The sequence below is a fragment of the Diospyros lotus genome, chromosome 13 (assembly GCF_014633365.1).
Source record: "Diospyros lotus cultivar Yz01 chromosome 13, ASM1463336v1, whole genome shotgun sequence".
Classification (NCBI taxonomy): Eukaryota; Viridiplantae; Streptophyta; class Magnoliopsida; order Ericales; family Ebenaceae; genus Diospyros; species Diospyros lotus.
The window spans coordinates 36,681,528-36,697,958 of NC_068350.1; the positions used below are offsets into that span (position 1 = coordinate 36,681,528).

The window sequence follows — 16,431 nt, forward strand, 5'->3', positions numbered from 1 at the left end:
CAGTGTGGTAGATCTTGGCGCCACTGATGCCACTCCAAGGTCTTTACCCAGAAAGAATCATTATGCTTCTCCCATGAATCGAACTCATACTAAGGAGCTCCCAGACAAGCTTTCAGTCTGTCCATTTGCCACTTGGTTATGCCCTAGGGGCAATTATTTAGAGTTTGAAAGATAGAGACACGCAATCAAGAGCTTTTTGGATATGAATTAAGATCGAGTACCACAAGTTATAGATTTAAGGCTCAGATTTAGCTTAAGAAGTATCATATTCTAATCTAAACCCAAACCTAGACCCAAGCCCATGTCATTTACCGATTCATAGGTCAAATTGAACCCTCCACATGCCATGATCACAATAATTTTCGATCCTTATAATCGATTGTCCACGTGGCATGATCGAAACACTCTGTCATTTTCATTTTTCATTTAAGGATTTTCTAATCTTAAGTTTCCTTACAAAGTCCTCATTTTCAGTTTTCAAATGCCAAAATCATTATGGCATTAAATCTTTCAATGTCAAATCAACACATTCTTGACACTATTTCTAGGACAATAAATCAAAACTAATAAAATTTTAACTGTTCTTGATCTTTAAGATTAGTTGTGAGTTTATCTTGGTGCAAATTGTCCCTTAGGATAACCCTATATCTAACCTTAGAATCCTCTTGAAAGCTACATTATTTTATTAAAAACAAATTAATACAGTAATACCCGAGTACACCCTCAATTGCTCACTAAGATTATAAAAGACTATCTCTTCTCTCTAAAATTTCCTCTTAGAACGAAAAAGAAGGAATACTCGCATAGAAAAATTAATTCTATCTATTGGCTAACCTCTTACCCCCTTATTTATAGACTAAGAAGGCAGACATCCCAATATAATTATCAGAATTGTATATTATCAGTTTAACCCTCAAACTTAACTAAATTAGAGTTGGAACAAAATTAAAACCGCCTAACTAAACATTAGTTGATTATTACAATTGCCTTCACTGATCTTTTAGGAACTAACTTGAGGCAAACTTATCACATATTCAAATTGTAGGTATGTTTAGTTTGGTTTCCAACTTTAACAATTTCGATTATTTTGGTTCGATTCAATATTTGTGTTGAAAAAAATTAAAATAACCAAATTGATTGGAATGTAAAAAAATGATGTCGTTTTTGCAGTTTGTTATTTTAATTTTCTATTTTTTTCAATTGGTTTGATTTTTTCAATTTGTTTGATTTGAGAATCTATTTGGTTGATTTTTGACACATGTTTGGTTGATTCAATTTGAGTAATTCGATCAATTCGATTCAAATTTTAACACAAATTTAGTATTTAGTTTGAAAAATTCGATCTATTTAATTTTAATTTGTTTAATCATCAATTTAAGTGTAATTTAAATGTGAATCTTTAACTTCCGTCGTCAATTTTTGTGTGTGTTGTTGTTTATTCTTTAATTTAATAAACAATTATTTGCATTAAATATTTTATTTATTTATGCAATTTCTTAAAACGTTTATGAAAAAAATTGCAAATATATTTAATTTATCAGTTACAAACAAGGTTATGAAAATCCACAATACAAAAGTAAAATTATGATTACAATTATAATTACCTTAAAAATCATAAGTAAACCGATCTATGTTCTCCCTTAATTAGTTTATGTTATGTCCAATCAGGACCGACTCAAGGCATAGGCCACTAAGGTCCCAAAAATTTGGGGCCCCAAAACCCCAACCCCCCCCCCCCAACAGAAAACAAAGCACCCCCCAAAAAAATAACCCTTCCCACACAGAAAAATAAGCAGAGAACAAAACATCCTAAAAAAATTCCCCCCTACCCCCCAAAAAATAAAAATTTGGGAGTCTCCAAAAAATACACCACGCCACCTTTTCTTAAAAAAAATTTATTATTGCCTAGGGTTCCACTGGGCCTTGGGCCGGCCCTGTGCCCAATGATGAGCCCAGAGGCCCATCAAAAGACTGAGAGGCCAAAGTGATTGAGAAACCAAATGTCTTATTGATTTAAGAGAACTTAGTGACATCTCTTAGAAGTCTTTCTCAACATCACTGAGAGACTCTTATGGGAGAGCTTCATAGGTCACTTGATCATAAGAAGACCCCTATTTAGGAAATTCTTGTGGGACACTCAAACCCAAAAACCTCTCTCAAGATCGTGCAAGAGACTTTTCCTAGATACTTAAAGATATAGTCTCCATATATTATTCACATGAAATTATCATAAATGAGTCAAACCTACATTCGATGTGCTTTTACAAATCTAAAAAGACATTTGATATGTTTGTCGAATAATGTAGATTTTTTAATATCATAATCTTTATAAATAGGAGAACTCTCATCCTATATATTCAAAACTCTACACTAACCACAACTCCATTTTCTCTACATTTTGCACTCAAATCAAGACTCTGACTTAAATATCGAAAGACCTGCATGCGCTCTTGATCAATTTTCTTCCTATTAGGTCATCTGCAAAACTCCGATTAAGAAGTTCTCCCATTATAAATAAATTTATTATTATATTTAATCAACAATAGTTTTAAGTTTTTGTGTCTTCCACACATCATATTATTAAGCTTTAAATCAATTATATACTGTTTATGTCATTTGTGAGTTTAATTTTATCAATAATAATCAAGAAACGTGTCAAAGGCGCAAAAAGAACTTATTATTATGGTGCACATGTTGAGTTTGGTTGGTGCTGACCATCTCCGTGCCCGTTGGGCATACGCCAATGACACTACTCGTTGGTTTAAATACTTTTCTAGAAGTAATTATTTGATAGTTTGATTTGCTTTCGTTAAATTCACCAAAGTGGTGATTAGATTCCTTGCCTCCGCCTAAATACATGCTTTTTGAATTGATCCTTGACGTAAATATATATATATATATATTGATGATGGAATTAAAGTACAAAAATAGTTATTTAAAGTTTTTTTTTTTTCGATTACGTGTTATCACTTGCGTCCCGTTACTCGACCCCACGATTCCAGCAAAAGAGGTAAATTAGGGAATTCAGCAGACAATTCAACCTCTAGCACAATCGCAAACGTGAGGGCGACAAGTATTTTTTATTTTCAAAGTCGCTCCTAACTTACCAAATTATCTCATGACCAGGGCTTAAACACGAGACTTGAGGGCCCAAAGAGCAACACCCCAGCGAGTTCTTCCTTTGTCAGTTGATCTACGCCTTAGGGGTGTTATTTTAGAGTTTTAAATATAAAGATACACAATGAAGAGTATTTTGGATAAAAAAAATTTATATGCAATCACCCTCGAATCCTAGGGTTCAGATTGTACCACGAGTTAGAGTTATAAGTCTTAGGCTCAGATTCAACCTAAGAAGTATCAAGTTTAAGTGAAAGAAGTAACTTGAAGATTCCAATTTAACCCCAAACCTAGACCCAAGCCAATGTTAGTTATCGGCTCATAGGTTCTAACCCTCCACGTGCGATGATCACAATCATTTACGAACCTTATATTTGATTGTCCACGTGGCATGATCGAAACACTATCAACTCTGTAGTGTACTTATATAAAGGCATGCATGAATTTCAAGACCCAAATATCTCATTAATTGTATAATTATTGTATCATTATTATGTCACTCAATCTCTAATCTCGAGACTAACTTGATCATTAGAAAACATATTAAGGGATTAATTGCCACATTTATTTTGTAAGTAGAGTAGATCCCAAAGAAGTTCAAGGTCAAGAATAATTAGGATCGCCTCATGATTGAGAAAAATTGACCATAAAGGTAACTTTTAAACATGTCAAGTTATGATCGACTCTAAAATATTATTATTTAATAATTCACTTAGCATGTCTAATGTTAAGAATACATTTTTCTTATTACATAAAAAAAGAGTGATACGTGACATCTATTTTTATAAGTCGTGTTTGTTAAAATGAAAAAGATAAGAGAGTATTAAAATAATATCGGAATGCATTCTAGACTAAAATATAAAATGGTTAAGATAAATTTGAGAAATATTTTAAAATTTTTATCAAGCTATTTGTTAAATTTTTTGAAATGTATTAGAAGACATAAATATTACTTTTTTTTTTATCTGTAAAGATCAAGATATATTTATTTTAAGCGGAGAGACATAACCATATTTAAAAAAATTAAAATAAGTTTAATAAATACGTTAGAAATAATAAACATTCATAATACTTTCTATATTTAATATTTTTTACTTGATATCTTAATTAACTGCCATAACTTATAATATCCCATGGGAATTTTATTAAAAATTATTTAAGATGTAACTGCCTTAACTCTTCATATATTTAAGTTAAATGACCATTAAATTACAGGTTGGACGATGATGCTGGCCTGTCTGTATAAAGCGCAGTGCGCCCCAACACTCCCGATATTTCGCTCAAAGCCTGTCTAGTAACACGTGAGCACTGAGCGGAGTAGGAAGGAAGCACTGCCGCGATGTTCAAATTCACAGCCAAACCATCTCCTCTCTCTCTCCTCTTCGCCTTCTCCTTCGCCATTTTCATACTCTCGTTGCAGACTCTCTTCGTCTTCAGCAACGCGTCTGAATCTGAAGTCGGTAAGATCTCTCGTTCAGCCTTTTCACTGCAAACATTTGTTCGTACAGAGGTATTTACGGAATTTATCAAACACTCGTTATCGGTCAAGCACTTGCCAGTTTCTTTGTTGAATGTTTCTTCGTCGATTTCGCGTTTGGTTTGCATGTGCTAAATCCGTCCTCTTCGCAATAATTTGTTGTCTGTTTTTCAAATATGTTGATTGTTGAAATTTGAATGCTTTTTGATGGCATACGGACCTGCAATATTCAGAGACGATCTACGAAGGTTATGGATTCTTAATTCCGTTGAAAAACATCGTGAAGGCAGCACGATGCCAATGGCTGAACAATGAATCAATTTGTTCTTTTCCCTATTTTGCGAGTCCTCCTTCTGTTCTAAGAACAGATACAGCAAAAGAGGGAAAAGAACAGGTACAGTTACGACGGATAGATTTTTTGTCCAACTCTCTGTTGCGAAAGTGAAATCTTATCTCAAGAAGACTACTGGATTTGAATTACCAGCAGCTTTAATTCAATAAAGATAAATGTATAACTTTATTCTTTAAGTTTTTCCTGTACTAAGGAAGAGCACTGGATTTGAATCACAAGCTGCATTAATTCAGTAAGGAATTAAAGATAGATCTACAACTTTATTCTGTATCTTTTTTCCTGTATTTTTTCAACCTTCATTGTTGAATATGATCTGCACAACTTACTTTGTGTCTACTTTTAAGTTTAGTAATTCTGCCAACTCTTGTCGTCTTAAAAATATTCCTAATTGTCACAGGTGGAACTGATTCTAGATAGTGGAAAAGGGTTGTTAAGTAGCACACAACTAGGATAAAAATCATTGAATCTTTCAACAGGAATCCTAGGCTAAGATTAGAGAATTAGAATTTATATAGGCATCCTCACTTAACGGGCTTAAGGATCAGGAAGAAAGGAAAGATCTTTTTTGAAGTTTTTAATAAAGTGGATATTTGAATGTGGTTCAGTTTATGAATGTTAATAATAACATATCATGCCTTAATTAAGAGTCCATTACATGAATTTTAACTTGTATCATTTTATCTATGGTCTCAAAAGTATATGATTGATTAATTTGAATTTTTATGTTACTTTCTTGCTATTGTAAAACTTCTCTTATTGGACTTGTGATCATCCTTGTGTTTGGACAACCAGATGACGAAACACCTTTCCAGTACTTGGAAGGAACTGGTAAAGGACCTAGTAAATGGGGCCAGATTGATCCGCATTGGCAAGTTTGTGACAATGGAAAGATGCAGTCCCCTATCGATCTTCTTGACCAGAGAGTGCAAGTTTTTCCTAATCTTGGGAAATTGAAAAGGGATTACAAACGAGCTCCTGCTACGATCAAAAATAGGGGACATGATATTACTGTAAGTTACCATATGGTTTAGCTTGTATAAAGGCACAAGTTCGAATTGTGAAAATAATCTCTTCGGGTAAAAAAAAAAAAAGAAGGTTGTGTATAAATATGACCCTAATTTCGCTAGGTGGAGTCTCGTGCACTAGCAACATCCTTTAGGTTATTCCTGATATGTCCAGTCAATTATAAAATGTTCGGTTGCATAGATTCCCATTAGGCTGCCGAGTGAAGAGTGAAGCCAACTGCTTGGACCAATGTTTGAGTGAAGTTGGGTTTTGAAAGTGTCCCATTTATTTCCTCTAGTGTGCCGGTTATCAGATTCAGGTCTTTTTTCAGGTAGGATGCAAAGGAGATGCTGGAAAAATTAATATAAGGGTGTGTTTGATAGTATAGAAAATACATGAAAAATATCACATTTAAGAAATTGAATTCTATCTTTGGTCTTTAACACACTATATTTTCATAAAATTGAATTTTATGGTACAATCATTAAAGCATGTTTTGACCTCTTTTCCATGAAAAATTCTATTTAAGGGGAGATGATTTTTATTTTCCATGCAAGTTGGAAAATGCTTTTCTTTCCAACTAAATGTTATCTAGGGTGTGTTTGATAATATGGAAAATGTCTCATCCAAGAAATTGAATTCCATATTTGTTGTTTGACAAATTATATTTTTCATGAAATTTAATTTTATAGTACAATCATTAAAACATCATTTGGTCTCTTTTCTATGAAAAATTCTATGGGGTAATTTTTATTTTTTATATTAAAAAATATTTTCTTTTTTAACTAAATGTTATCAAAAACAACCTAAATATTTGGTTGCATAGATTCCCTTTAGGCTCTCGAGTGAAGAATGAAGTCAACTGCTTGGACCAATGTTTGAGTCAAATTGGGTTTTGAAAGTCACTTTTATTTCCTCTAGCGTGCCGGTTATCAGATGCAGGTCCTTTTTCAGGTAACATGGAAAGGAGATGCTGGAAAAATTAATATAAATGGGACTGACTATAAATTGCTCCAGTGTCATTGGCATTCTCCTTCTGAGCATACTTTCAACGGAACAAGGTTTCTTGTTTTCCTTTCCTGCTTTTTTTCTGTTTGTGTGGAAATTTTAGTTTGTGCTTTCATGTGAGTAGCCTGTTTAATCCAACTAGGCCTCATTAAGCAGGATCTTTCAATATCAACAATGTATGTACCTTTAACCCCCTTTCATCTAATTTCTCTACAGATACCAATTGGAGCTTCACATCGTTCATCTCAGCTCCAACGGAATGATAGCTGTTGTTGGGATTACATACAAATATGGTCATCCCGATCCTTTCCTTGAAAAGGTATTGTGATGGATTTCCCTTGTTCCCTTTAGTCTCTCAGGTCAATATTCAGAGATACGTATGCATGCATACTAATAATATATACGTACGCATGCATGCATACTAGTAATATATATTTTTTGTTCACTGTTTCAATCCGGTAAAGAACTAGTCAAATCTATATATATGCTACTTATATTGAGTAAGACTCACTCATGTTGATGCTCTTGAAACTTTGTGGACTCTGGTTTGTTTCTTCCAAGTTGGAATCTCTGAGATGTTGGTTCAAATTTTTTAACATTATAAATGTGATGCTATTTTTATTTATGAGGGGCCCTAAATGGAAATCAAGAGCCCTCACTGTTTTCTTCTCTCCTGCTCTTAGATGACCTGATAAATGTAGGTGATCATCCTGTTATTTTTTGTTTGTCAATCTATAACACCATGTGTTGTGATGAACACATGAATATGAAAACGCCAATTATAAAAGTACGATGGCGTACTTAACTCAATCACTGCTACTAATAGTGAATGATAGAATTATCTGTATAAGACCTGCAAAACAAGTATTAGAAATTAGGGTTTCCCCTTCTTCTCTCACCCACAATTTGATGACATCAATGGGACTAAATTCGCAGCGTGCGTAGAGAGGACCTAGCTATATATTTTTATTTCTCCATTAGGGTCCTATTATGGGCGTCTAATTGGCTTTGGCTTAAACTAGCCATGGAACTACATCTCAAAACCAGAATGTGATTGGCTTGTAAAAATTTAGATAAATATCAAATAGTCCAGTATCCTTGTATCACCGAAACTGTATTGTGTCATAGTTTTTTCAAAGTAACAATTCATAGCAGCTCAATTATGCTAGAAATAAAATTTCTAACACCATATTGGGGAGATCATAAACAAGCCATTGTGAAGTTGCATTGTAACTTATCTACCAGGAAAATTTCTATAACTTAACAAGTAACCCAGTTCGAAACTATAGTTTGTATGAGTGTTTCCAGCTTTTCCTTTTTGCAGCTAACAGGGCACCTTGGTGTAATTGGTAAAGAAGAAAAAGACCTGGGGATTGTTAACCCAGGTGATATTAAGTTTGGGAGCAGAAAGTACTACAGATATATTGGTTCTCTGACAGTTCCTCCATGCACAGAGGGTGTTATTTGGACAATAGTCAAGAAGGTTTGACTCTTCGCTAATTTTTCAAATAAAAAAAAAAATTTACATGCCCCTGACGCCATATTGTTTCATCGTTTGCTTCTGTAGGTGAGAACAGTATCAAGAGAGCAAGTTAAAGCACTAAGGGATGCTGTACATGATGTAAGTGTTTCGTTGATTATTATTGTATTCGTCCAGTTTTCCCAACAAAAGAGGAGTGTTTTGAAGCTACTGATAAAGAAGTGACTTCTTCTATTATGAATTTGGACAGTACTCAGAACTCAAACATCAAGAAAGTCCCTTACAACTTATTTGGAATCCTCCAAAACTCTGGAATTAGAATTCAATTCCAATTTCTAATGTTTTGTTCCAAACTAAATAATTACAATTCTAATTCTGTTGGAATCATACTATGAAATTAGAATTCTGATTTCACTGGAATTAACTCCAAACGGGATGTGTCATTTTTAGATGGAAGAAATCTATGTCACCCCAATGATATCCACTTTCTTTTTTTTTTTGGTGCACTAAAACAAGATTTCATTGTCCAACAGTAGAAAAAAATTAAAAAAACCATCATCACAAGCCTTAAGCTTATTAGGCTACATGAATTTAGCTCTCTAATCATCCTTGTTCATGCCATTTCTTTGGTAAAACCATTGTATCCCATCTCACATCTGGGAGTTTTCATTGGTCTTCCTCTACCTATCTGTCAAGTCTCCGAGGAGAGATTTGAAGTTTCCGTGAGTTAAGAAGACGAGAGAAAGAGAGAAAGAGAGAGAGAGAATTTGGAGGAAAAAGGAAAAGAGAGAAGAATTGAATTTAGAGGGAAAGATACTATCATTCAAATCGGATAACTCTCATCCTCCAATACAAGGCCTTATATAGGCTCTTTCCATGGCATATGACCACAACCGTGAGGCTCCTCTCCAACTACTTACATGCAAGTGGCCATATGGCTACTTTTATTACAGAAATTTCAATAATACTCTCAAGTCCTAACATTTCTCCACCCCTAGAAACAATTCTTGTCCCCAAGAATTTAAAGTAGCCCTGTAGCTCATGGGAACCGATCTAGTAACTCCGATAGGTACTCCCATGTCGTGTGGTTCGGGTCTTTCTGTGTCCATCTCACCAGCACCTGTGTCAAGGGCAATGAGCCCTAATATAATACCCTTCTATCCAAAATAGCTTGGGGTTCTACTACTCCTTCCTCTTCATTCCTTTGTGGTAGGTCTGAACTAAAAGTAGCATGGGGATCAATAGATTTATTCAGGAGGGATTCGTGGAACATTGGGTGCACATTGACTCCTTCAGGTAATCTCAATTTGTAGGCCACCTTCCCAATCTTTGACTCCATCTCATAGTGCTCGAAGTACATGGGGCTTAGTTTAGATGCTGGAATGGTTGTAAAAGGCTGTTGTAAGAACATTTTCAACCTTAAAAAGACCCTATCCCCCACCTCAAAGGACCGATCACTCATTTTCCGATCCGTGTGTTGTTTCATTCGGTTTTGAGCTATGCTCAGCTCCTTCTTGAGTATCCTCAAAACTTCCTGCCTTTGTTAGAGATACTGTTCCACCATGGCCATGGTTGTTGTTGTACTAGATAGGGCTAGAATTAGAGGTGGCTTGTAACCAAATATTGCTTTGAAAGGGCTCTTATTAATGGCATTATGGTGGCTTGAATTGTACCTCCACTGGGCTAAAGACAACCATTTATGCCAGCTCTTAAGTTTAGTGTGACACATGCATCTCAAGTAACCCTCCAAACATTGGTTGACTCTCTTGGTTTGGCCATCTATTTGTGGATGATAACAGTAGACATACATAATCCCACTCCCAATCCCTTAAACAACTCATGCCAGAAGGTACTTGTAAAAATCTTGTCCCTATCCGAGACAATCGACTTTGGCACACCATGGATCTTCACCACTGAGTCCATAAACACCTTTGCTATCTCTTGTGCACTAAAGGGATGGGTTAGACTGATGAAATGTGCGAATTTAGTCAGTCTATCCACCACTACCATGACCACATTCCGTCCTTTTGATTTTGGTAACCCTTCAACAAAGTCCATGGATACTCCCTTCCATGCCTGCTCTGGAATTTCTAAGGGTTGTAGAAGACCTAGGTAGGCTACATTCTCATGCTTACACCTCTGACAAATTGAACATAAATTCACTACTTCCTTTTTATGTCCTGGCAAAAAAAATAAGTGTCTCACCTTGTGGTAGGTTGCCTTGATGCCCGAATGTCCTCCCATTGGTGATTCATGTAAGGCCGTTAGTATCCTCCTCCTCAATGCTTCGTCATCACCCATCACCACTCTTCCCTTGAATCGCATCAGCCCATTAGTAAGGGTGTACCCTGAAGGTCTTGATGACTGCACTGCCAGACTTGCCATTAGGTTTATGATCCATGGTGTCTGCTCATAGCTTGCAACCATTTCTTTCATCCAACCTCTTCCTTCCTCGATAGAGCATATGCCACTACATTTTCCTTTCCTCTTCGATACTCAATGGAATAGTCCAGCCCCATCAATTTTGAGACCTATTTCCTCTGTAGCTGAGTGTGCAATTTTTGCTGGGATAAAAATTACAGACTCTTGTGGTAAGTTTTAATTATAGAAGGGCTAGCTTCCAGGTAGTGCCTTTATTTTTCAATAGCCCCAAATACTGTCAGTAACTCCTTATTATACACACTAAAATCCAAATGTCAAAAGCTAGTGCCTTACTAATGTAAGTTAGGGGTCTTCCCTCCCGCATTAACACAACCCCTATTCCCTTATCACTTGTGTCTGTCTCCACCACAAACTTCTTAGAGAAATCTGGAAGGGCTAGCACAACGGCCTCTGTCATGGCTCGCTTGAAAGTCAAAAAGGCATCATTTGCCTAGGAATTCCACTAAAAATTGTCTTTCTTGAGGAGCTCTATAAGGGCTTGCTAATGAGCCCATAATTCTGCACAAACTACCTGTAATATCCCAAAAAACCTAGGAAACCCCCTTAACTCCCTTACTGACTGTGGTCTAGGCCACTCGATCATAGCTGCAATCTTTTGAGGGTCGGTCCTCACCCCTTCCCTGAGATAATATGGCCTAAGTACTCCACCTCTTTTTGAGTAAATGTACACTTGGATAGTTTACATACAGTTTGTTAGAATTCAGGACCTCAAATGTCATTTTTAGGTGGGTTAAATGTTGTTCTAGGTCTTAGCTATATACAAGGATATTATTGAAGAAAACTATGATGAATGTCCCTAAGGTAAGGCTGAAATATTTGGTTCATCAAGGCCTGAAAGGTAGTTGGTGCATTAGTGAGCCCAAAAGGCATCACCATAAATTTGTATAGTCCTTGATGAGTATGGAAGGTTGTCTTGTGTATATCAGGGAGCGACATCCGGATTTGATGATATCTAGATCTTAGGTCCAATTTAGAAAAGATTTTGGCCCATGTGGCTCATCTAAAAGGTCATCAATGAGGGGTATAGGGAATTTGTTTTTGATGGTCTTAGAATTGAGTTGACAATAGTTAACACAAAACCTCCACGACCCATCATTCTTTTTCATGAGTAAGATGGGGGATGCAAAGGCGCTTTGGCTAGGGCATATGATGGTTGAGGAGAGCATGCTACCCACTTGTTTTTCAATCTCCGCTCTTTGTATGTGAAAGTATCTATAGGCTCTCAAGTTCACTGGTTCAGAGTGGGGTTTAAGGAATACCGAAAGGTCTAAGGTTCTTTGGGGTGGTAGGGTGTGAGGTTCAACAAAGAGATCTTGAAATTCCTTTAACAATAAAGTTAAGCTATTCGGAAATGGTACCTGAGTGGTCGATTGGAGTAGTGCCCAACTTCCTTTCCATAGGAGATTACTTTTTGTATCCCTGCCCTCTAGTTTAAGCTCTTCCATTGCGTGGATTGAATACAATTGGGCTATTTGACCCCTTTTACTTTTTATCCATCTCTATAGTTTCTCTCCCCTTATCCATTTGCATTCTCCGTGCTCCATGGTTCCTTTTAGAATGAGCTTAGAATTTTCCCTTTCCACGGTGACTTCCAATTTGTTGAAGTCAAAGGTGAGAGGACTAACACTCTTTTTCCAATCCACCCCCAACACTATGTCACAATTACCTAATTCCAGCACCCTTAGGTCAGTTTAGAAGGGATGTCCTTGCATCTCCCAACAGAACCCTTCACACCGTTTATGGCTATACATCTTACTCCCATTAGCTACAGTCATCAAGAGAGAAGTTGTAGCTGTTAATCTGCACTTCAATTCCATGACAGTAGCTTCATTTAAGAAGTTATGGGTGCTACCACTATCGATCAATACTACTAACCTCTTTTGTCCCAGTTGCCCACCTTTATGATTTGACCCGTAGGCCCTCCTTTCAAAGCATGGAAGGAAAGTTCTCCTCCCTCATGCTCTGTTTCTTCCTCCCTTATTAGTCCAACTGCCTCTTAAGTCACCTCCTCCTCTAGACCGTCTGCACTAGGCTCCTCCTCCCATTCCATGTTAAGGAGCTGCCTCCTGCACTAGTGCCCGACATGATACTTCCCACCGCATTTAAAACACAGCCCCATAAGTCGCTTATATTCCATGGTTGTAGCATGGGAAGGCAGAGAACTAACCTTAGGACCCCCAAAAGGCCTCCCAATAATAATGGTTTGTTACTCCCTCTTATAGGGTAATTAGGAATTGGCATTGGTCTAGCAGCCACCCTATTCTTTTTGAATATAGCCTATAGTGTCAACTCTTGTAGCCTGGCCTTTTCTACCGATTGCCTAACTGTTGTCGACATCATTATTTTTATCATAAACCTCAACTCATCCTTGAGGCCACTAATGAAGCTGGATACGAAGTACTGATCGGCGAGAGTTGGTTGAGCACTCCACATCAAAGCTCCTAACTCCTCGAACTTCTCTTGATATTTGGCCACTGACCCTTCATGCTTGAGTTTAGTAAACTCCTCTATCACATCCACCATATTTTGTTCCTCGAAGTGAATACACAATTCTTCCGCAAAATCGATCCATCTAGCCTCCATTCCCCTTGATCTATACCACCCTTGAAACCAAGCATCAATTGTATCATTTAGATAAGTTGTGGCCAGATTGATCATCTGATTTTCAATGATTTGATAGAACTGAAAGAACCTCTCACACCTCCGGATTCACCACCTAGGCTTGGATCCTTCAAAGAGAAGAATCTCTAACCTCGGCATAGAGCCTTGGTGAGAACGAGGAGAATTGAATTCTCTTACCAGTTCTGTAGTGTCCTCGTACGATGAATTCCCCATTTCTATAACTCCTTGGGGTTAGGGAAGAATTCTCGCTCCTGCCATGCTAGCTTCCGGAACTGACTTGGGAGGAAATTCTGACAGCAATCGGAATTGAGGGAGAGCAGCCAGCATGCTGACCACACTGCCTATCCACTTTTCGAACTGATCTAACACCTCCCCTTGCCTTGCCAATTCTCTCTGAACTCCTTCTCGGGAAGACGTCATCTCCTCTCTTAATATATCGCGGATCGCCCTAATCTCTTCATTGCTCTGCGTTACTGCTTCTTAAGTTTGAGTCATTTCGAACTTCATTGCTTCCATGCGATTCTCCAGTTGTTTCGATCGAGTTCCTTCTGCCATCTCTGTCTCCGATCACTTTGCCTCAATCCTATCAATTGGACTGACTATCTCACTCGGAATCACAGTCGAGGATGACTGGCTCTGATACCAATTGTTAAGTCTTCAAGAAGAGACTTGAAGTTTCCGTGAGTTAAGAAGACGAGAGAAAGAGAATTTGGAGAGAAAAGGAAAAGAGAGAAGAATTGAATTTAGAGGGAAATAGATTATCATTCAAACGGGTAACTCCCATCCTCCAATACAAGGCTTTATATAGGCCCTTTCCACAATATATGATCACAACCATGAGTCTCCTCTCTAACTACTTACATGGAAGTGGCCATGCCCATGTGGCTACTTTTATTGCAGAAATTTCAATAATACCCTCGGTACCTACCACTATCTTGATACAAATTTCTTTTATTCCATCCATTCTTTTTATAAGTGTGTCTATTTGTGTTCTCTTACATGTCTAAATTATTTTAATTGCCAGAAAAAGGGCCACACGATAAAAAAATAAATAAAAAAGAAGACAAAAATCAACAAAAAGAGAAACCGGTTGGTAAAGTAAGCATGATACTTCCTAGCAACTTCTTTAAGCTCTGTGGCAACACCATCACCTTTATAGAAAAAAAAAAAATCAGCTATTATAGTGCAACTAGCTAACGCATGGGCAGTTCCATTTGCTTGCCTTGGAACATAAACAGAACGCCATCCAGTAAACTGCCTCAACAAAGTGTAAATATCCAATAACATGGCTGGCCTAGAGAGATCAATGAGTCCTTTTACTAGGATTGATACATGCAGCTGCTGTCACAGACTGGGAAATCTCCTTCAAACATAACAGTATTCCATCCCATTATCCAGTCGTCTTTGCCAGCAGCCGAAACAGACCAAGTCACCCCTGTACTAACTTCTGCTTCCAATATTGTACTAGCATAATCTCTAGCAATCACTCCTGCAGCCATCCTTCCATCAAGAAAGAGGCATTGAAGTTCAATTTTGAACAGCCCCACCTTAGGCACCACCACTTAAATCTTGCAAAACAGATATCCTCCCAACTTGTCACTGTTTTAAGAAGATATAATTGAGAATTCATATGTTTGTGGAATACCTCCCAATTTCTCCTATGATTTAATTGCAATCACTGCTTTTAGATACAAATGTTCTAACCCTCAAATTGTAACTAAGATTTTCAAGGGAAAGAAAATACAGTAACATATGAACATAAACAGAAGAACATTTATTTTCCTTTCCTCCAAAATTCTTGTTCCAAACATAATGTAAGGTGCCTCCAGTCCAAAGTTTCTCTACCAAAGTCCCCCCGATTGAACTGATGGGAAACACTCGAAAAACTCAACTTGGAAATACAGATAAGTAATGTGTATCAGAAATGTATGGACGAACACTGATTGTTTTGGTCTTGAAAATGCAATGAATGTCAACAACATTGTCATTAATCCCATTATGCCATGTCGCCTATATACATTATAACTCGCCAATCATCCAATCATTTCCAAACTGAAAATGCAATGAATGTCATTTTTGAAAAATAAGTCATTTTATTCTCCTTAATGCAAATGCATCCAAGTTTGCAATTGGCTATGGATGCTGTGTCTGTGATTGGATTAAAGTTTAGCGTTGTTGTACAAGATTCCTTTTTCAAATTTTATCGTAAACAAATTGCTGCACACGCAGGATTTCTACTCATCTACAGAACATTGCCCCCCTCTCTAGATTTTCCGCATTGCAACGATTTTGATGTGCTTTTCGTTTTCACTTTTTCAGGGATTTGAGGCAAATGCAAGGCCAATTCAGCAACTGGATGGAAGAACAGTCATGTTATATAAGCCCAGAGCCAATCCAGGTTCTACTTGAAACTTAAACGAGAACCTTACTTTTGTAACTGAAGCTCTCTATTTATAAAAGTACTTGGGAAACTATGTAAGAATTATCTTGTGGCTCATGATAATTAAGGAACATTTTATCAGATATGTTTGTATTTATCTGATGAGATAAATAAATGATTTAATGAGATAATCGATTACTAAAATTCTATTTGGCTTCAAAGAAAAATACAACTCTTGATAAACCTTGATGGGAGGCTACATCTACAATTATAAATAGGAATTTGGTTCTCTTTCTATCTCACACATAGAAAACAAATTACAGTTCTATTTTTCATCCGTCATTAAGGTCGGGGTTAAGAGGGGAAAATCAAATTCTGCCATTCTTCTTCATCAACTGGCACTATCCTTTACGTCTTAAAATTATAAAGGATTAAGGTAGGCTTTCTTTGTGAATTACACAGAGTTTCTAAGTTTTATGAGCATGATGTTTTATTATTTGTTGTTTTCTTTACAAGCAATATTGTGACTTACAAACTACACTTTCATC

At 36.7% G+C, this 16,431-nt stretch overlaps 1 protein-coding gene across 1 annotated transcript; it reads left to right on the forward strand.

Annotated features, from left to right (window-relative positions):
* The first annotated feature begins 4,404 nt into the window (after window positions 1-4,404).
* On the forward strand, window positions 4,405-16,169 carry LOC127789068 (alpha carbonic anhydrase 4-like). The gene is made up of 7 exons (XM_052317825.1): window positions 4,405-4,577; window positions 5,739-5,956; window positions 6,906-7,012; window positions 7,176-7,278; window positions 8,284-8,442; window positions 8,527-8,580; window positions 15,823-16,169. Exons 1-7 carry the CDS (start codon window positions 4,457-4,459, stop codon window positions 15,910-15,912), a joined length of 852 nt encoding a protein of 283 aa, XP_052173785.1. The 5' UTR covers window positions 4,405-4,456; the 3' UTR covers window positions 15,913-16,169.
* The last annotated feature ends 262 nt before the right edge of the window (window positions 16,170-16,431 follow it).